Source organism: Eptatretus burgeri, chromosome 6, assembly GCF_056783735.1.
Source record: "Eptatretus burgeri isolate ZD-2024b chromosome 6, Ebu_testis_v1, whole genome shotgun sequence".
In the NCBI taxonomy this organism is placed as follows: Eukaryota; Metazoa; Chordata; class Myxini; order Myxiniformes; family Myxinidae; genus Eptatretus; species Eptatretus burgeri.
In genome coordinates, this window is record NC_140966.1 from 1,043,764 (window position 1) to 1,065,793 (window position 22,030).

The window sequence follows — 22,030 nt, forward strand, 5'->3', positions numbered from 1 at the left end:
ACCCCGTGGTTTCCCTCCTATCAACGATTGGGGGTCCCGAAGGCTTTGCCCCAATCCCGTCATCCGGTGAGCTGCCCTGCGAAGGGAAGCTGCACAGGAGGTACTCCCACGGAGTGGGTTTTCAGATTTTTTTGCGTTTTTGCGTTTTGCGGAATGAAGGGTTTTACGGTGGCCGGAGTGCAAATCCTGCCACCAACCTCCTAATAAGAAGTGACCCCAACTGCAGGAGGACGTCCGCAGACACAGTTGGGCACTAGATATGGATGGCCGTTGGCTCACAAGGAGCTCCTCCGCCCTTTGACAGGTTTTGTTTTTAATCCTGCTGGGTGTCCATATCCAAACACCCTCCTCACCAGAAAACCTGGTGGGGGAGACGGTTTAGTCGCCGACAACCCGACCATGGAACAGGTTAGTACAGGTTTACATGGTACCTGTAGCAGGTCACAGATCGAACCTGACCTGACACGCAATATAATTTGCTGACACAATAATATAATTTGCCCATATCCAAAAAGAACTCACCTGTTGCAATGGAGACTGGGGAGTAGACATGGATCCAGGCCCAGGAACTGGCTGTTGTGTTAATGACACGACACCAACGAGGCAGCAGATGTTGGGGTGCACCAGGTTTGCCATCAGCCGAGCTTCATGGAGAAATTCCTGTTGGTGCAGAAAGGATATCTGCTTTAAACTGTTCCTCTGTTGGTCCACATTGACCATCTCCACTTTATGATGGTCGGAAACGAAATTTAGATTCCCTCAGCTGGGGCTTTCATGGAGCATGTGGAAAAGGAGGGCAGTTGTGCTTTATTATGTCTGCAACATACTTCTGCTATATTGAAGTACAGCAGCTCAATATGCAGATACAAGCACAGACACTTTTCAGCAGATCACAGCAAAAAGAAATACACTGCATGGAGTTTCTCCAAGCGAGACTGAAGTCGACAATCCAAAATATACTATCAGAGATGGGGAATCCCCCGCCATTGAAAAATAATTGAAATCAGATAAGCGGTTTTCCATTTATTACAAAAAACATTTTTTTCAAGATGGCCGCCCCAGTTGGCCATCTTGGATCTGGCCACGCCCAAAATCAATAGGGTTCGTCCTTTTCAGTTGGTACATGTGTGACCCAAATTTCAAATCGATATGGCGAACAGTTTATGAGTTATCGCACTCACAGCTATAAATGTTGACACCATAAATGTTGACGCCCAGCCAGCCAGCCGGACGACCGCCCCAGTCGGCCATCTTGGATCCAGCCACGCCCAACATCAATAGGGTTCTTCCTTTTCAGGTGGTACATGTGTGACCCAAATTTCAAATCGATATGGTGAACAGTTTATGAGTTATCGCACTCACAGCTATAAATGTTGACGCCCAGCCAGCTAGCCGGACGACCGCCCCAGTCGGCCATCTTGGATCCGGCCACACCCAAAATCAATAGGGTTCATCCTTTTCAGGTGGTACATGTGTGACCCAAATTTCAAATCGATATGGCGAAAAAACATTTTTTTTCAATATGGCCACTGTGGCGTATTGGCATACGCGTGCAAAGCACAATGCGTAGAGCGTTGTGGGGGCGTGGAGGAGTTGTGATGGTAGTCACGTGTCTGCAATGCATATAGCTGTTCGCGCCCGCTAGGGACTTGTAGCACCAGTAGCATCAGTCGCAGCATGTGGTATCATTAGCAGTGTCTTGTAGGTCGTGTGCCTGTAGAGTGCATCGAGTGCATAATAAAGCGGAGTTGCGGGCATCCCACGCCCACCCTCTCGCTCGAGGCAATAAAGCGGAGTTGTGTCACCCTCCGGCTCGTGTCTGCCTGTTCGCACCTCTGCCATGACAGTCGGCCATCTTGGATCTGGCCACGCCCAAAATCAATAGGGTTCTTCCTTTTCAGGTGGTACATTTGTGACCCAAAATTTCAAATCGATATGGCGAACAGTTTATGAGTTATCGCACTCACAGCTATAAATGTTGACGCCATGAATGTTGACGCCCAGCCAGCTAGCCGGACGACCGCACCAGTCGGCCATCTTGGATCCGGCCACGCCCAAAATCAATGGGGTTCTTCCTTTTCAGGTGGTACATGTGTGACCCAAAATTTCAAATCGATATGGCGAACAGTTTATGAGTTATCGCACTCACAGCTATAAATGTTGATGCCCAGCCAGCTAGCCGGACGACCGCCCCAGTCGGCCATCTTGGATCTGGCCATGCCCAAAATCAATAGGGTTCTTCCTTTTCAGGTGGTACATGTGTGACCCAAATTTCAAATCGATATGGCGAAAAAGCATTTTTTTCAATATGGCCACGACAGTCGGCCATCTTGGATCTGGCCACACCCAAAATCAATAGGGTTCTTCCTTTTAACGTGGTACATGTGTGACCCAAATTTCAAATCGATATGGCGAACAGTTTATGAGTTATCGCACTCACAGCTATAAATGTTGACGCCGCCCCAGTCGGCCATCTTGGAGCCGGCCACGCCCAAAATCAATAGCGTTCTTCCTTTTCAGGTGGTACATGTGTGACCCAAATTTCAAATCGATATGGCGAACAGCTGAGTTATCGCACTCACAGCTATAAATGTTGACGCCATAAATGTTGACGCCCAGCCAGCCGGACGGACAGCCGGACGGACGACCCGGGTGATAACAATATCCCCCTTCCGCCACGCGGCGGGGGATAAAAATCGAAATAGAATCAAATCGGGAAAGAAATAATTTCTGCGTCTGTGTGTGTGTGTGTGTCTGTGTGCGCGTCTGTGTGTGTGCGTCTGTGTGTGTGCGTCTGTGTGTGTGCGTCTGTGTGTGTGCGTCTGTGTGTGTGCGTCTGTGTGTGCGTCTGTGTGTCATCCATAACTCCAAAAGCAAGAAATCTAGCAGTGTGAAACATTGCATGGATATTAAGGGAACACCAAGGGAGTGAATGAGTGAAATTTGGGTGTTCGGGTTAATTAAAACACCCCTTGTAAAGTTAATTAATGGCCTTAGTGAATTATATCCTTTATCAGGTACATCCTCAGCCACATTGCTCTCAAAGGAGCCTTAAGGCACATCCTGGGTTACCTCGCAGGTCACCTTTTTTATTTGGCCTCCTCATACCATGTTCCAATTTGGAACAGGCCACAAAGATTTCTTAACGATAAAGTTTTTTTTTTTTTAAACTTTCCTCACTCATATCATCGAATGCCTGTTCATCATAGCTACAAATTGCTGAATACATTGCAATACTTAACACCCAGAGACGCCAGCGTCCGAGGCTTTATTTCATTTCTGCACGTGCCATAACCTCGAAAATCTCTTAAACTAACCAAATTACCAAACATAAGCTCCACTGTTGAACTTTGTAGCAGTTCTGACTGCAAAAAAAGAAGTGTTCATTTGTCCAATTCGGACATAAATAACATTTCAGGCATCTCCGGGAAGTATGTGTTTAATATGATGGTTTGGCGATCGCTAATCACTTGCCAAGCAAGCCGTTCCTTATCAACCATTTCGTTGGAGTGCATAAGTCACCTGCACTCAACAACATTCGCCCGGTCACTGAATACTGTATATCGATTGACTTGAAAAATATCCAAGGGCCACTCACCTGCGATTGCCCCGCATTGTTCTGTGGTCACTTCGGCATAGATAAATACAAATAAATAAATAAAACATAGGGGCAATACCCCTGGGTACTGACCTGGTTGTGGCTGGATAAGATAACCAGGGAACTACTGGTAGGCATGGAAGACCCACAAAATATGTAATGGAGAAGAAAGTAAATACCTATGGATTTTCTTTTTTTAATGCTATGAACAAACTTTAGTACATCACGTGTGATGAAGGCAGTGGTCAAGTTTCATCAGAATTGTGTATGTAGTTTCTGAGAAGGAAGCAAGTACATCTTTTGGGGGGCAACTACCCCATAGACACCCTTAGACCCTGATTTTTTTTTAATGGTGTGATCACTCTTTGGTATATCATGGGCAATGAAGGTTGTGGTTAAGTTTCATCAGAATTGTGTGTGTAGTTTCTGAGAAGGTAGCAAGTACATCTTTTGGGGGGCAACTACCCCGTAGACACCCTTAGACCCCGATTTTTTTTAATGGTGTGATCAATCTTTGGTATATCATGGGCAATGAAGGTTGTGGTTAAGTTTCATCAGAATTGTGTGTGTAGTTTCTGAGAAGGTAGCAAGTACATCTTTTGGGGGGCAACTACCCCATAGACCCATTTAGACCTCATTATTTTTAATGGCATGAACAAACTTTTGTACATCACAGATTATGAAGTTTGTGGTCAAGTTTCATCGAAATTGTATGTTTAATTTTGGACAAGAAAGCAAATATCTCTTGGGCAAATATCTCTATCTTCCCCTAGAGGGGGAACCCCCCCCTCTAAACTCCCTCCGTAGACCCCTCAGAACACAAATTTTGTAATACTGTGAAAAAACTTTGGTACATCATGGGTGTTGAAGGTTGTGTTTAAGTTTCATCAAAATTGTGTGTATTCTTTAGGAGAATAAAGTAAATACATAGTTTGGGGAAACCCCCCTTAGACCCCCTGAGAGACCAATTTTTTCTCCTGCAGTGAACAAACTTTGGTACGTCACGGGTGTTGAAGGTTTTGGTCAAGTTTCACCAGAATTGCATGTGTAGTATCTGAGAAGAAAGCAAATACCTATTTTGGGGGGCAACCACCATAGATCCCTTTAGGGGCAGATTTTTTTTTATGCAATGAACAAACTTTGGTACATACATGGTGATGAACGTTGTCGTCAGGTTTCAGCGAAAACGTTCATGTAGTTTCAGAAAAGAAGTTCAAAATATTTGTGGACAGACGGACGGATGGATGACGCGCCATCCCGTAAGCTCTCCAGAACTACATTCTAAATGAGCAAATGAAATGTTTTGTTAACATCACGGCAGGATAGCCGAGAGGTACACAGGCTCACTCTAAGTTGTCTAGCTTGGGTTCAAATCCCGATCAAGCTATAAACTGTCATCCCGAAGTTTCACAAGGAGGGTGATTCATCAATATGTATGCTGTTTAACTGGACATCACATCTGATGGAATCCCTACCATCCTTCCCTCTCCCCCTTCCCATCTCTCACTCCTTTCCCTCTCTCTCTCTGACCCCACCCCTCCCCCCACCCCTCTCTCTATTCCACCCTCTCCCTCTCTTTCTCCCACCCCTCTGCCTCTGTTTCCCTCTCTCCCTCCCCTTTCTCTTCCCTTCCCCCTCTCCCTCCCTCTCTCTCCCTCCCACCCCAATTATTCTTCCTTCAAACCATATCCATCTCTCTCTCTCCCACCCCTCTCCCACTCTCTCCCCTCCCCTCTCCCACCCCTCTGACTCTATTCCACTCCTCTCCATATGTTAAGGGGACTGAAAAGGAGTGATAGATTAGTTTGTAATTTTCCAGGTAGATAGCATGTGTTTTTCAATGCTCCCTACCAGTTATATTTGGAACCCGGCGGTTAAAAACGTAAATGTTGCTGTTTGGGCACATTTTATAGCCTGTCCCTTCCCCTCATGCTGCCTTCCCTTCCCTTCCCCTCATGCTGCCTTCCCTACCCCTGGTGCTGTCTTTGCTTCCCTTTCCTTCATGCTGCCTTCCCTTCCCTTCCCCTCATGCTGCCTTCCCATCCATCAGGCTGCCTTTCCTTCCACTCCCCTCGTGCTGCCTTCCCACCCATCAGGCTGCCTTCCCTTCTCCTCGTGCTACCTTCCCTTCATTTCACGCTGCCTTCCCTTCCCCTCCCTTCACGCTGCTTTCCCTTCCTGTCGTGCTGCCTTCTCTTCCCTCCCATCATGATATCCTCCTGCAAACCCCTCTCCATCACCATACAACTCTCCAGAGGTCGAGGAGAGGAAGGGCTGTCAAAGAATGTGTGGATTTGACAAATGAAAGCTTTTTTACATATATTTTATATAGTTTTTAAATAATTAGCTTGGAGTGATTTCATGCATTGTATGATACGATTTTCCACGATCTACTCTCATGGACTAATTAAAGGATATCATCAAAATATTATTTCGGTTTTGAGGATCGGATATCGTCCGGACTAAATAAATAAGTGCCAAATTCTGTTGTGAAATCTGATAATTTAAAGAAATAACGAGTCTTATAACGAAACCGATATACATATTGACTTTAAGTAAAAAAGGTTATGTTCCCTTCTCCATAAACACACAAGAAAATGTGAAATTTCCAAATCATTAAATTTATCTTCTCCTACTGTTTGGAGAATTATATTGAGTGAACCAAAAATTTAGGAATGTGACTGTGGTGAATTAACGTGAATCGAGGGACATGACGCGGGATCACATGTTGTGCGTCTCGCGTATAAGGGGATGTCTCTCTGCGGCACGAGTGATTGTCCCCGGGGCATTGCTATTGACATCGGCTGTCCACTTGATGCTCGTTAACTGAAGGTGCTCATTGACTGGTGAGAATGGAGATTATATCGAACTCCGTGCTTACGCGGATTTAGTCTGCAATGGTTAACTGCACATGTATACGTTACTGCTTATGTACTCCTAGCTGAACCTGTATTTCCTGGTGTGCCCACAGAAGCGGCTCCAATCAAATGGAATAAAGCCTAAACTCTGAAGGTTCATCTCTCGCTCTCATTTCACATTAACACTAAACTCTGAAGTTTAGTCTTTTCATTTAGTCATTTCACTAAACTCTGAAGGTTCATCTCTCGCTCTCATTTCACAAAATTAACAAGCTTCATGGAGCTGTGTGATTTAATGCTTTCACTGTGAGACCTGACAGCCTGTCCCCCAGAGGGACTGCCTATCCATAACATCTGCCAGATCTACTGTATGTATACATTTTCGGAGGTTTCTTGAAGTGCTCCACAAGGAAACAAAGTAAATCTGGTCAAAAAAATGGTTATTTTAAAATAGTTAAATCATCTGCGCGGACACCGATGTACCACGTGACACGAGCACAGACGAGCAGGCAAAATGGCCGATTTTCTGAAATGTTTATTTCAGGGAACCAGCTTCATTGAGCTATATGATTTAATGCATTTGTGGTTCGTGCTCCGTCACCCTAAGCGAGTGGTGCGTGCTCCGTCAGGCTGAGCGAGTGGTGCGTGCTCCATCAACCTGAGCGAGTTGTGCATGCTCCGTCACTCTGAGCGAGTGGTGCGTGCTCCGTCACCTTGAGCGAGTGGTGTGTGCTCCGTCACCCTGAGCGAGTGGTGCGTGCTCCGTCACCCTGAGCGAGTGGTGCATGCTCCGTCACCCTGAGCGAGTGGTACATGCTCCGTCACCCTGAGCGAGTGGTGCGTGCTCCGTCACCCTGAGCGAGTGGTGCATGCTCCGTCACCCTGAGCGAGTGGTTCATGCTCTGTCACCCTGAGCGACTGGTTTGTGCTTTATCACTCTGAGCGAGTGGTTCGTGCTCCGTCACACTGAGCGAGTTGTGAAATAACACCCAATTTTCAAGCCGTTTGCCATATTAACGTGTTTTCTAAATCACCGAGCCAAATTTTTACCACCCCTCACACGAAGCTGTTTATAAAGAAAATTTTTTGTAAAAACAACCCAGAAACATCTTTGTAAATGAAACTTTGTTTTTCAGTGAAGCTACTCAAGGTTTATGGGTTGTATACAATAAGTACTGTCATTGAAAATCACACTGACTTCAACCTGCCGATTCCCAAAAAATTGCCAATATCGGCCAAGTGTGTGTGTGTGTGTGTGTGTGTGTGTGTGTGTGTGTGTGTGTGTGTGTGTGTGTGTGTGTGTATGTGTGTATGTGTGTGTATGTGTGTGTATGTGTGTGTGTATGTGTGTGTGTGTGTGTGCACGCTCATAAAGCATAACATTTTTTTTTGCTAACTCCCCTACCCTCTCTCTCTCATCCTTGGTCTACCCCATCCCAATACAGTGCAGTACCCTCCTCCCGCATCTCGTCTCTCACTCTCCCCTCCCCTCTCTCTTTGTTTGTCTCTGTCTCTGGACATATCCAGATGATGGTTTTGTCTGGATGGTGTTTGTCTCCTGACGTGTCCTGGCGGTGTTTACGTCTGGACGGGAGTTTGGTTTTTTGGTCGCGAACCACTCTCTCGGGCAATTCTGCCAATCTGGCCTGAACTTTATCACCACCTCATTAACAGAACACACAAATTTATACCTCAACATTTATAACACGTGCATTTTTGTACTTCAACACAAATTGATATTTCATGAACCATGTAAGACTATATACTTCTGAAGAGGGTAGGCCAAAGATCATGGCAATTCTGGAATTTATTCCCTGAATGACAAATACTGACGGGCAGGAACACGAGTGATTGGATTTATGTTTTAATCTATTTTATCATCTGCATTGGTATGGTTCTAAAACTACCCTAAATATAAACCGATTAAATTAAATTGTCGTGCTTTATTTTTGTGAAACCTTTGCAAGAGAATGTTGAACCGTTGTTGAAGCTGTTTTTTGACCATAACAGAGCATTATATAATCTGAACTTGTGATTTCATTGAACAGTGCAATGAGGGAGCCATTCATGTTTACAAACTCAATAGTATCGCATGAAAAATAATAATAATGACATGGTTGTTGTTCGTGAAGCTGTCTCGTAGGTATAGCAAAAGACAATGTTGGACGATGTTTGAGATTTACAGAGGGGACAGAGAAAATTGCAAAGTGGAGAAATACCATAGAATGAAAAATATTGTTGTAATATGTTGGGTTAATTATCACAACCTTTGAAATTGATTGTAAATAGTGTTGGTCAACTTCTGGAATCACTTCATGGTGTAATGGTGAGAGAGTCACTCCGAGTCTGGGAGGTTGGCGGTTCAAACACCAAATGGGTCATATCAAAGACTTAAAAAACAAAAAAGGTACATGTTGCTTCCTTGCTTGAGTATCAGAATTTGAAAGGATAAGAGCACAGACGATCCCCCATAGGTTGCAATCCATGAGGACGAAGAAACTCCTCAGGAAACGCTACACTGAGTGCGGTGAGAAATTCATCGCCATTGTGGTGGCGCTGGTAGCCGGAGTGCCCTGGGAAGTGACGGCACTTCCCTCAACTCAGTGGCTGTTTGTTTCATCTAACAGTCCTGTGTTGTGACGTGTATTTGTCTGTCAGTCCATGTGTGTCAAATGTGTGTTGGCCAGATCCACGATGAGCAGATCCAGTAAAATAAAGAAATACAGTACTTTTGGAAATAAGTCTCAACTGTCTCGAGCACTTGAGCAACTTGCTAACCGGATCTCTCCAAGCCACTTGCTTAACTCTTCAATCTTCCCTGACATTTGTTTTGGCACATGGTATTCTTTGGTATTTTTTGGCATTTAAGCACTCTGGATGGTCCAAAACATAAAGAACATGGAGAATAATTTTTTTGGGGGGATATGCTCATTTTTAGGAGCACTGCTAACCCTAACTCGCCCTGCATCGGATTCATGAGCATTTTTCATGAATTTACACTTCACATCTTTTACAAATTTTCAATCTTTTTCCTGCTCTTTGTTTTTCCCATTTTTAATTTCCTTTGTTTAATTCCCCTGACCTCTGGGGTAACAGGATAGCCCAGAAGTTTGCGCACTTGCTTCTGACCTGTTTATCCAAGGTTCGAACCTCAGTCCGGCTGCAAACTGTCACCCTGGTGTTCCGTGTGTGAGGCAATGCATCAGTGTTTGCTCCATCGCTTGGCTGGATGTGAAACTGGGCATCCCTTCTGCTGGTATTAGTTAGTGGATGTTAAATTTCCCACGGTTTCCTTCATGAAGAGTAGGTCAGCTACAGCTGGCACCCTGGAAAAATTCCAAATTCATTTACTCTCAGTCGAGTATCCTGTGTCGGAGTGAACCCACCTCGGACTGTAAACAAAGTGAGGAAACGGCTTCAGCAGAACTGACACTCTGTGTGGTGCACAACCAACCAACCGATCTTACACCTCTCCTCCTTTTTCTTTATTTATTTTTTCCCCTTTCCTTTTTTTTTCTCTCCCTTTTGTCTTTCCTTTTTTGGGAGTATTTTAGTGTATTTATCACCCCTCTCCTTTCCCCATCTTGTTTTCTGCTTTTGGCCTTTTACTATCAGTCCCACTCCCTTTGACTTTTAACTCCTGAGCCATGACCCTCCCTTTCGTAAGGTGTCAAAATGAGTCATTCTCATCTGCCATGCACCCTGATTTTTGACGCAGCTCTGATACAGACACAGTTTTGTTACTGTATTTACGTCATCGTGTCACAAACCCTTGCAAATGATTTCCCACTTCCATTAGGGGTGGATGGATACCCTTTCCACAACTCCCAATGGGTGTGTGATGCTTTTAGAGCAACCTGAATACTAAAGTTACTGAGCACTTGGCTATCAAGTGAAGAAGCTTGTGTTATAGTGATTGCACACCTGCCAAAGATGAGCATCCGTTGGGTCCCGCAAAGTCTTGACTGCAATTGACTGTGGAATGGAGGTGGAAGTGACTGAGTTGACAGAATGTGGGTTGGATGGTGGTAGCAGAAGTCCCCGAAAGATTTTCCCAAAAGGAACCTCACCGATCTCCTCCAAGAGCTGGACACAGGAGGGAGGGAGCTCTCGTAGCTTGCACTGCTGCTGATGTTAGATGCAATGAGAGGGGCGACAAGAATGATAGGAATGCAAGTGAGATGGTTGAAGGCTATATACCCAACTACATATAAAATTCCAACATCCCAAAAAGGTGGAACTTTTTAACGCTACACCAAATATTCCCCATCTTTGTCCATTTTATCCATTCTCATTACTTCAATCTCATATTCTTCTACCACCCCCCCCTTTCCCATTCTTCTCCTCAATTTTTGCTTTCTCAACTTGGAGCTCCCTGTCCTTGCTAATCTCCAGTGTATGCCCCCTTAGTTTGCAAGGGAAATAATAAATAAGTGAAAGAGTCATGAAGAATAAATGCATGAAGACCATCTGGAGCAAAATATCAGTTATAAATTATTTTCTCAAGAGATGATCAAGTGCTTATGTAAGGTTCAAAGAAAGATATGGTGTGACTTAGAAGGCTTAACAATCCGCATTATGAGCTCCACTTCTGTGAACTTTAGAAGACTGAATACCTGTTTGGGTGATGTAAGCAGTGACAGTTCAATTTCATGCCGACCGTTAGCCTTCCCAGGTGTACAAGGTGGTGAAGTAGACAACTTGTGATGGTTACGACAAAGGCAAATGAGGAAAAAGAGTAATGCCACAAGCAAAGGCACTGCCAAGCTTGGGATGAGAATGTACACGATCTCCATCTTGCTGCTCTCATGAGGATCTGAAAAGTAGTGTTATTATGGTGAACTTCACAATGTACTTAATGTACATCACAACCTGATTCTCCTTTTGCTCTCATTACATGCTGTGCTGACACAGCTATATAACTTAACCCCCTCTCAACATCATTATCTATGTAAAGCAAGCTCAAATCTGCATTTCTTTCATGTCATATTCGGATCATCATAAACTCATAAAGGAAGATCAAATCTATATTTTACAGGCAACACCATAAAAGGCTGCAGAAGTAACTAGCAGGGTACTCCATAGAGTGCATACCTCTGACAGATTGATTCGTTTACATTTTGTATCCCATTGATAAGCCGGATGTGGATTTGAACCTGAACTAAAACTTAATGGGCTTGTTCTCATCACTAAACCAAGTCATTCACCAAGTTTCATCTGAATCCGTCTATAACTTTCTGAAATATCGTGCTATATATCATTTTGGCCCAATCACTCAATGGTGAAGAATCACTTAAAAAAATTATCGGATCCTGATCTGGATCTTCACCAAAATCGAACCAGTTCTTCGGTGTTACATATCCAACATGCCCACAAAGTTTTGTCCGAATGAATGCACAACTTTTTGAAATACCATGCGATAATGTTGTTTTAGCCCTATCACTATGGTGAAAAATGACAAAAAAACTTCTGAGATCCAGATTCGGATCTTCACCAAAATCGAACCAATTCTTCCTTGTCACATGCGTAACCTGTTCACCAAATTTCCTCTGAATCCGTTCACAACTTTTTGAGATATCTATCATGCTATATGTTGTTTTCGCCCCATCACTCAATGGTGAAGAATCATTCAAAAAAATTCTTGTATCTGAATCTGGATTCAGATCTTCACCAAAATCGAATCAATTCTTCCTTGTTACATACCCAACCTGTCCACAAAGTTTCTGCAGAATCCATCAATATCTTTTTGAGATATCATGCTATATGTTGTTTTAGCCCCATCACTCAATGGTAAAGAATCATTCAAAAAAATTCTCGGATCTGGATATGGATCTTCACCAAATCAAATCAATTCTTCCTTGTTACATACCTAACCTGCCCACTAAGTTTCGTCCAAATCCATCCTCAACTTTTTGAGATATTCTGCTGTGTCGTTTTTGGCCCTATCTCCCAATGGTGAAGAATCATTTTAAAAGTTCTCAGATCCGGATCCAGATTCAGATCTTTACCAGAATTTAACCATTTTGTCCTGGTCAGATAGCCAAGCTCTCCACAAAATTTCGTCCAAATCCATTAATCGAATAAAATTTGAGGATTTTAGAAATTCGGCCTATGGTGACCTCAAAAATAATAGGTGGTTGAATTCAGTGACCTGATTTGTAAGTATTTTTCAAAGTTCAAGTCAATCGGATGAAAATTGACAATTTTAGAAACAATTTAATAATTTGGCCTACGTTGGGTTGACCTTATGGCCTATGTTGACCTTTTGGTCTTTGATAACCTTAAAAGTAAGAAGTGGTTGAATTCATTGACCTGACCTGCAAGTCCTGTTCAAATTTCAAGTCAACTGGATGAAATTTGAGGATTTTAGAAAATTTGGCTTATATTGGCCTATGTAGACCTTTTTGGTCGACCAAATTTAATGAAACTTCAATGAAAGAACTTCACTGGGTGGGTACAATTAATCTCCGACAATTTCAGTATGGTCAGTTGAGCAGTTTGGGCTGGAGGCGAGCGAACAGACAAACAAACAAGAAGACGACGTTGTGCAGATCACAATACTTGCAAAATCCATAAAACAAATCTGAGCAACAAAAGAATTGGTGGTTGAATTCAATGACCAAATATGAAAATCCTCTTCAAATTTCAAGTCAATCGGATGAAAATTGACAATTTCAGCAATTCGGCCAAGTTGTTCTTTTGGCTTTGGTTGACCTCAAAAATAATTGGCTGGTTGAATTCAGTGACCTGATCTGCAAATCCTCTGAAAACTTCAAGTCAATGAGATGAAAATTGAGGATTTTAGAAATACCTCCTAAGTTGTTGACCCTCTGACCTATGTTGACCTTATGACCTCAAAAACAATATGCTTCTTCCTTATGACAAACTCTACCATGTGGTGAAGTTTTGTGAAGATTGGTTTAAAATAGTGACCTGTAGGCGACAAACAGACAAACAGACCGAACAACAAAATTGATTGACCAATGTACGAGAAAAACCTTCGATTTTGAAAGTCACAATAAAGAAAACGGAGTAAAAACTGAGTACTCCCTTTGGCGCCCAGTGATGAAGTCAGGCATGGCGCCGTGTAGAATTGGGAAGGAGCAGTATACAAAAAAAATACAGGTGAGCGACCCGAGACAATGGGGAAGCATGGTAATTTGTGTGCCAGCAGATATTGAAGCCGATCCGGAAAAATTCACAGAATCTTCGGACAACATCCGTAAATGAAAATATAAGTAAACGAAAAATAAATAAATGAAAAATCAAATGCAGGTGAGCGACCTGAGACAACGGAGAAGCACGGTTCGTATGTTTACACAATGTGTAAGCACACCAAGCTAGTAATATATAAAGATCTTCGAACCACTGACTGACTAACTCAGTCACTCACTGATATTAAAGATCTGTAACTTCTGGATGATGCAGAAAGCTGAAATTTTGGTTGCTGATGGACATCACAGCCGGTACACAGGAAAAATTCATGGAATCGTTGGACAACATCCAGATATGAAAATATAAATAAATGAAAAAAAAATGTTGAAAAAACAAGCAGGTGAGTGACCCGAGACAATGGGGAAGTACAGCAATGTTGGGTGTCGACAGACATCGAAGCCAATACACCAGGAAAAAAAATAGCAGAACCATCGGAAAGGATCCGTAAATGAAAACATAGATAAATGAAAAAAACACAAAATGAAAAATCAAATGCAGGAGAGTGACCAACCACAATGGGGAAATACGGTTTATATGCTGACACAATAAGTAAGTACACACTAACATATTGTTACGAATTTACCGCCCGCCCAGCGTGCGGACTGCCGCTTTTGCCAATGGCAGCCGTCTCACCCACCGGACGGACAATTCAATCCGACCTTCCGGAACAACGCCGGAAACCAGTCACGGGTGTGCTCCAAACGCACACCACGGCTGAATCAACACTCTACCCGTGCGCGACAGGGTCAATCGCCGAATTATCGATATACCGAAGTATTCGCGCGGGCAGACTACCGAAAGACCGTACCTCAGCGAGGTCTGCTTGGACACGAACCGCTGAAGCGGTTCGTTCCGTTCTGGGATAACCGAGCGGTGTATTATCGCGAGACCTCGCTGGACCCAATTCTTTTATTGGCTATTAAAAGGCCCGCTATTATTCCGAGAGCAAAACAGCAGTTCAATTCGGGAAAAAGGACACGACGAACGGGTTAACATTCACACAAAGACATTTATTTATAATAGCACGTATGCAGGCATGCACGTATACATTTATACAAGGCAAAGAAAAACACGACCAGAAGAACTACAACCGTCTATTATTATTACTTACAAGCACTTACACAGTTCTACTTGCGGGACATGGTGCCACAACATTCACACAAATAAAAGCAAAGAAAGACCCCCTCAAAGGCAAGGGAGTCAGACTGGACCCGAAGGCCTTTATGTCCAAGGAGCTTGGTTGACCGAAGGAACTCCAAGAGGCCGCCGCAGGTTACCTTCACCCTCGTGGTGACTTGGTTGGGCGACCCTCGGTGGACCCTCTCAAGCTCCTCACCGACTGCGGGAACTCCAGGCTCGAACGCGGCTGCCCACAACTCCACACTTCCGAGACCTCCACCAACTCTCTGCTCCACCCAGATCGAGACCTCTACCGACCTGACCAACAACCAACCCATAGACCAAGACAGCTCGACAGACGCTCGACAGCCCCCTTTGCTCTTCCAGCGCGGGCTTTTATTCCCCTTAGCTTCCCGCCCCGCCCTCCTTCCAGCTCCTGCGGGAAACTTCCAGAAGGGGGGCGTTTTCCTCGTGGGTCGGGGTTTTTCGTAGCAGTCATTCCCGGTCACTCTTCTTTATTCTCTCTCCACTCGCCCCTCCCTCGTCACGAAGCGCGGGAAAGTAAGAGGAAAAATCCGTGCGTTATCGGAACGCCTTCTTCTTTCTCCATGGCAGAGATGGTTTTTGATGGGGAGAGGGTTGCAGCATGGTTGTGGAGATGGTGATTGGTGGTGTGGTTGGTGGTTGAGGTGATCGTGGTTGCTGTAATGGTGGCGTGGTTGGGCGCTTGTGGAAAAGGTGGTTGGTGGTTGAGGTGATCGTGGTTGTTGTAATGGTGGCGTGGTTGGCATTGTGTGGTGGTCGTGAGGGTGGTGTGGTTGGGCGATTGTGGAAAAGGTGGTTGGTGGTGTGGTTGGTCCAAAATAACGATAGCCAAGAATAATGGCTAACTCAAAGATCACAGCCCTGCCCACACAAATAAATCCCATTAAACAACAGTGGGGAAATCGAACTGAACACGGACTTATCGGCATAACTGAACTAAGGACCTGTATGGTGTTCTGCGAATTTCCACAACCGTAACAATATATATATATATATATATATATATATATATATATATATATATATATATATATATATATATATATATATATATATATATATATATATATATATATATATATATATATATATATATATATATATATATATATATATATATATTACAGGCCCAGACTGGGAATCAAGCCCAGGTCCTTTGGAAAACTGTACCAGTGCTCCACCATCTGAGCCATCTGGGCTGGGAATCAAACCCAGGTCCTTTGGAAAATTATACCAGTGCTCCACCATCTGAGCCATCTGTGCTGGGAATGAAACCCAGGTCCTCTGGAAAACTGGACCAGTGCTCCACCATCTGAGCCTTCTGTGCTGGGAATCAAACCCAGGTCCTTTGGAAAAACTATACCAGTGCTCCACCATCTGAGCCATCTGTGCTGGGAATGAAACCCAGGTCCTCTGGAAAACTGGACCAGTGCTCCACCATCTGAGCCATCTGGGCTGGGAATCAAACCAATGTCCTCTGGAAAACTGTACCAGTGCTCTGCCATCTGAGCTATCTGGGAAACCCACCAGCTGAGCACACAATTCCTCCACATATAGAAACACCATTCTTTCCTCCACTGCTTCCGGGGCACACTGCCAACCATAGGAGCAGCGAGGGCCTGTCCATGAGAGGGTTCCCCCTCCCCCCCCCCCGTGGGGATATACAGTACATTTATATCTGTGTATATCAAATTGAACCCCCTAATTTGGCACAATGCCATGCTCTCTAACCTGCTTTTACAATCCATGATGAGGGAGTCGACAGAGGTGCTTTTTCCGGAAATTCTGTACGCAGTTTGATTTTTCCTGTTTTTTTTCCGATATGCTTTCTGAACAAAATATTCATATAAGTATATTAACAGCTGCAATATATTATTAGCCGGCAGTTGCTGCAAGCACAAAGAGGAATGCAGACAGCACACATGGACATGGTACAAATGGGTTAACATGACTGTATCTGCATGCCTGCATGCTCAGTCACGTGTGTGTGGTGCGCAGGTTTCACGGATACATGGTCAGAACTCGTACCCAGGTCACATGGGACGTGCCATGCAGTGTGGGTGTGGGGAAATCAGTGCATGTGTGCAAGTGAAAGGATGAGTATATCGCCGGTGCATGTCCATGGGTCGGATGGACCATGAGGAGGTTGGAGGAATGTGTATGGGGTGCTGTTAAGGACTGACATCATCTCCAGAGTATAGTCGTGTATGAATCTGATTCTGAGTGAGCCGACTGGAGGGGAGCAAAGGTCGCTGCATGTGCGAGGAAGCATGCATATGGGCAGGCCTTTTTCGGGAGAGACAACATGGGTTTTCAATGCTCCCACCCGGTTTTATGTAGAACCCGGCAGTTAAAAAGAAAATGTTGTTGTTTGGGTGCATTTTATCGCTCCGCTAATGCACCTGATATGCTACCTACCCTTCCCTTCCCCTCACACTGCCTTCACCTCCCCTCACACTACTCTCATGTCCCCTATACTCATGCTGTCATTCCTTTCCCTCCCCTCATGCTGCTTTCCTCACCCCACACGCTGCCTTCCATTCCCCTCATGTTGCCTTCCCTTCCCCTACCCTCACGCTACCTTCCCTTCCACTCATGCTGCCTTCCCCTCCACTCAAGCTGCTTTCCCTTACTTTCACGCTGCCTTCCCTCCCCCTCCCTGCACACTGCCTTTCCTTCCCTTCCCCCTTTGCTTCTCCTCACACTGCCTTCTCTACCTCCCCTCATGCTAACCTCCTCCCAATCCCCCTTCGCTACCATACAAATCTCCATAGGTCGAGAGGAAAGGGTGCCAAAGAATGTGTGAATTGGATAAATGAAAGCTTTTGTTTTTTTAGCAGTTGGAATTGCTGTGAGGATCAATTCTGCAGTTTAAATTTTGAAATTTGGCTCAGGTTAAAATAGTCTCGAGATTATCACATGTGTGGAAATAAATTACATTCTTGAGATTAAGATTCTGAAGCTTCATCATTCTGGTTCCAGTTTTTGAGCGAAGGTTGGTTCTCTCCAGGGGTCTCTGCCGACTTTCTCAAAGATAAGTTTTGGGTCGTTGTTTGTCGCGTTTTGACTGTTATTTTGTTGGCTCCATGTTTACTGTGTGTTCCGAGTTCGGTTTTGTTTGAAAACTTGTGCTAATTTGGTGAGTATTCGTCGGTATTGTCATATCAGGTTTCCCTGAGGCCAACTCGTCTTCCAGTCCATGTGTACGATTGTGTTTATTTTTTATTTTCTCCTTATTACCATCAGTTCTTATTTTCTCCACTTTTTCTTCCACCCTCCTTCTATCCCTCCTAACTATACCCTCTGCTTCATGTCTTTTAAAATAAAATAAAATAACATAAAATACAACAAAAACAACGTTTTCCCTGATCACGTTATACCCCACGTAACCACGTGACTTCCTTACCAACTCTACTTCTTCTTCCTTCTCTTCTCTCTTCCCTGCCAATCCCACTCTCATCATGAAGGTATTCATCACACACCTTCACGACCTTTTCTTCAAACTTTTCCTTTACTCTTTCCCCCTCTTCCCTCATCTTCAAAAAATAAAAAATTAAAAGTCTCTTACAATGCTTCAACTTCCCCTCTCTGCCCGTTTCTTCTTTAAAATCTTGTGTTCAATTCGACTAGACCTTTCTTTCATCCCGTGTCGAAAAATTGCATCTGTTAAAATGCTTCCTTTCTCCACTCCATCAATTTTTCTGCACTCCATCCATCTTCCAAGGTATTTAAATAAATCTCTGACCGACACTTTTTTAAAATCCCAATTTTCAATGCTTGTTCGTCTTCTGTTATTCATCATTCTTTTTTTCCAACTTCAGTGCAAATTCATCCCACCTCCTTAAATATCCCTCCTAACTTCTTCTCTGTTTATAACCCCTCCTTACTCCTCCCATCTTGCCCCCACCCCCAATCCGAGCATCTCTCCACTGTCCTCTGTTTTGCCAACACCTCTTCTGGTATCCCAAACTGTATGTTTTTCAAACATCTGTTCTCCATTCCAACCTAACAAATGTCTCACACTCTCATTCAACACACTTCTCAATATCTCAAACACGCTCTCTCTCTTTCCTCTCATCACGTCTCCCCCAATTCACAACCCCTCAAATATTGCACCATCACCCCGCCCACTCCCACCTCTACCATACCACTACCCAGTCTCATCCTTCCCTTCTCTCCACCCCTCCCTGCTCCCTCCTCCCCCATGATCGTGCCTGCTCTCATTCTCATCCTCTTCCCTCCCGCTCAAAACTTCCCTCCCTCCCTCTCAATTCAGCCACCTCCTCCTTCTTCAAAGAAAACTTCACTCTCTTCAGCCACCACCCCCCCACCACCCCCCACCCACCAAACCAAACTTCGCCCTTACCCTTCCCAAAAGCTCCCACCTCACCCTTCTCCCTCAATTCTCTCCTCTCACCCTTCTCCCCCAAATGTCCCCCTTCACATATCTCCCCTCACCCCTCCCCTTAAAATTCCACCCCACCACTCCCTCTTCTCAAAGCTTCCTCCCCTCTTTCCACCCCCTCAAATTTCATCATACCTCTTCCCACCCCCTCAATGTTTGTTTCTACCCCCACCTGCTCCCGTCTCCAAAATACCTTACCTAGTCTCATCCTTCCCCTCTCCCCACCCGTCACTTCTCCCTCCTCCATCATGGCCATACCTGCTCTCATCATCTCCCCTCTCCCTCAAAGCTTCCCTCTTACCGTTCCCTCACAAATCAACCACCTGTTTCCTATTCAAAGCAAACTCCTCTCTTTTCCTCCTCACCTTTCTCAAAAGCTCCCCCACAACTTTCTCCATCATTTCTCCCCCTCACCATTCTTTCTCAATTCTCCCCCTCACGCCTCCCTTTGAAATCTTCCCCCTCATACCCCATCAAGCTGCTCCTCTTCACATCCACAAAGTTTCCTCCTTCCCCTACCCTCTCTCTTCCAGCTCATTCCTCCACCTCCTCTAATCTCCCACTTCCCTTTGCCCTCTCTCTTTTTACTCCCGACTGCTACTCATCCCTTCACCACCTAGCCCTTTGTCCTCCTCCCCATCCGATCCTCTCCCACAGCTCTTCTGAAATCTGTCATCAACTCTCAGCAACTCTCACTACCTCCACCTCTCCAACCTGTCATGAAGCTCTCCCTCCCCTCACCTACCCTGAACTCAAAGCCTCCTCCCCTCCTTCTTCCTTAACAGTGTGGACCTCAAACATCCGGCGCCTTCACTCTCACCTCAGATCTCTCCATACAGGTTGCCACTGACAAACCAGACATAATCTGCTTAACAGAAACTTTGCTCCTTCAAGACATCTCTGATTCCCTTGTATCTCCCTGGTTACTCCCTCCCTGGTATAATAGACCTGAGCATCGTCATGGTGCCGGAGTTGCTCTCTTTATAAAAAAAAAACTGTTGCTCACTTTCCATGCACTGCCCTCACCCACACCCCTAAGAATACCCCTGGCTATGGCTTCCCTCCACTCCCACCTCATGTTTATGTGTGTTGTATAATCCACCAAACAGTGATGACTCCATTTACACCTCACTCGCCAAAAACATGGACCAACTTCTATCCACTCATCCAAACTCTCTCTTCCTCATATGCAGTGACTTCAATTGCCATCATGTCACTGGGACTTCAGCAAAGGAATTGTGACTCATTGGGACTGACTCAATCTATCAACTTCCCGACCCAGACCTCAGCCAGCGGTACTCCATGTCTTCTGGATTTGATTTTGACCAATTTCCCAGAAAATGTCTGCTGCTGTTCTCCTCCAATCGGTTCATCTGACTATATGCTTGTTAAAGCAGTCATCTCTCAGGCTGTTATTAGAGAACCACCTCAGTGCCAACAAGTCTGGCATTTCACTCAGGCCAACTGGCATGGTCTTCAAGCAGCCATCAAACTTCTAGATTGGTCTCCCATTTCTACTCACCAACATCAATCGTCCTGGGAAGTTTTTTCCAAGAAATTTGCTCTCTCTCTCTCATGCACAGATTTATCCCATCTCGTCTTTAGTTGTCTTACCCTTCCTCCCGCCCATGGTACATTGAAGCTTGTGGCAAGCAAGGCAGTTTTCCTGAAACAACTTGCCTTCACCTCATGGAAGGGAAATCCTACTGAACGCAATCTCAGTTCCTTCCACAAAGCTTGGAACAAGTATGTGTCTACCCTCAGATGAAACAGGAAACAACATCTTTCTCATCTCAAGTCTGAACTCACAAACCTTTCACCCTCCTCCAAATCCTGGTGGTGTCTTGTTTAGTCTGTTTCTGGAGTATGTTCCCCTCAATCCCCTCCCTTATCTCAAATAGCCGCACAGCGCAGACTGCAAGTGAAAAGGCTGAATGCATAAACTCTGTTTTCTTCCAAATCTTGTTTCCCAAACCCATCGCTTTCTGTTCCCACCTTACCCAGTCACATCCAGCTGTTCCTGGGCTCTGTGTTCTTTTCTTCTGACAAGGTGGAGAGCTTGCTGTCAAACCTCGGCTCAGATTATGCAACCGTTCCAGATGGCATCAGCCCTCGTGTTCTGAGAACCTGCTCTTGCTCACCCTCTCTCTGTTCTACTCATCCTCCAATTTGCTCAAGGTCATCTGCCATCTGCATGGAAATCAGCAAACTTTACCGCTCTGCATAAAAAGGTGCAAAAACAGGTCACTGCAACTCGAGACCAATCAGCCTTCTCCCATAATTAGCAAGGTCATGGAATCCATCATCGCTTCTAACATCAAATCCTTTCTCTTCTCCAATGGCCTGATTTCCGATCATCAATTTGGATTGAGACGAGGCCACTCAATCCTGGACATGCTACTTTTGGTTTCCAAACAATGGATGGAGGTCTGAAATGCCAAACATGAGATCAGAGCCATATCCCCAGACATATCGCAAGCTTTCGATACGATCTAGCATCCCACACTGCTCACCAAACTCTCTTCTTATGGTATCCAAGGCAAACTCCACTCATGGCTCACGCATTTCCTCTGCTATCGCAGTCAATGCCTGGCTCTTACTGGAATTCTCTCACCTCCTCTTCATGTGTGGTGCTGTATGGTGAGGCATTACTCCCCACCCCCTTCCTCATTCCTCCTGGCTCCCCCACCCATTATCGCTCACCCTCCCTCCTTTCTCTCCCACCCTTCCCTCCCCTCCTTCATATTCCCATCAGCTAACCGACATGATTCACACAATTTTTCCTCGTAT

General features: G+C 44.8%; 1 protein-coding gene across 6 annotated transcripts in view; it reads right to left on the reverse strand.

The window, feature by feature from the left end:
- LOC147024119 (inactive tyrosine-protein kinase transmembrane receptor ROR1-like) overlaps positions 1-22,030 on the reverse strand; it is a 155,906-nt gene that overhangs the window by 20,783 nt on the left and 113,093 nt on the right. For 4 of the 6 annotated variants that reach the window (XM_085883697.1, XM_085883699.1, XM_085883700.1 and 1 more), the window contains 3 exons: positions 11,073-11,272; positions 10,381-10,584; positions 523-660 (listed from right to left, as the gene is read on the reverse strand). In XM_085883697.1, coding sequence (XP_085739823.1) covers positions 523-660; positions 10,381-10,584; positions 11,073-11,272 — 542 coding nt within the window. The remainder of the gene's footprint in view (positions 1-522; positions 661-10,380; positions 10,585-11,072; positions 11,273-22,030) is intronic. The other 2 variants (XM_085883698.1, XM_085883702.1) reach the window with 1 other exon arrangement.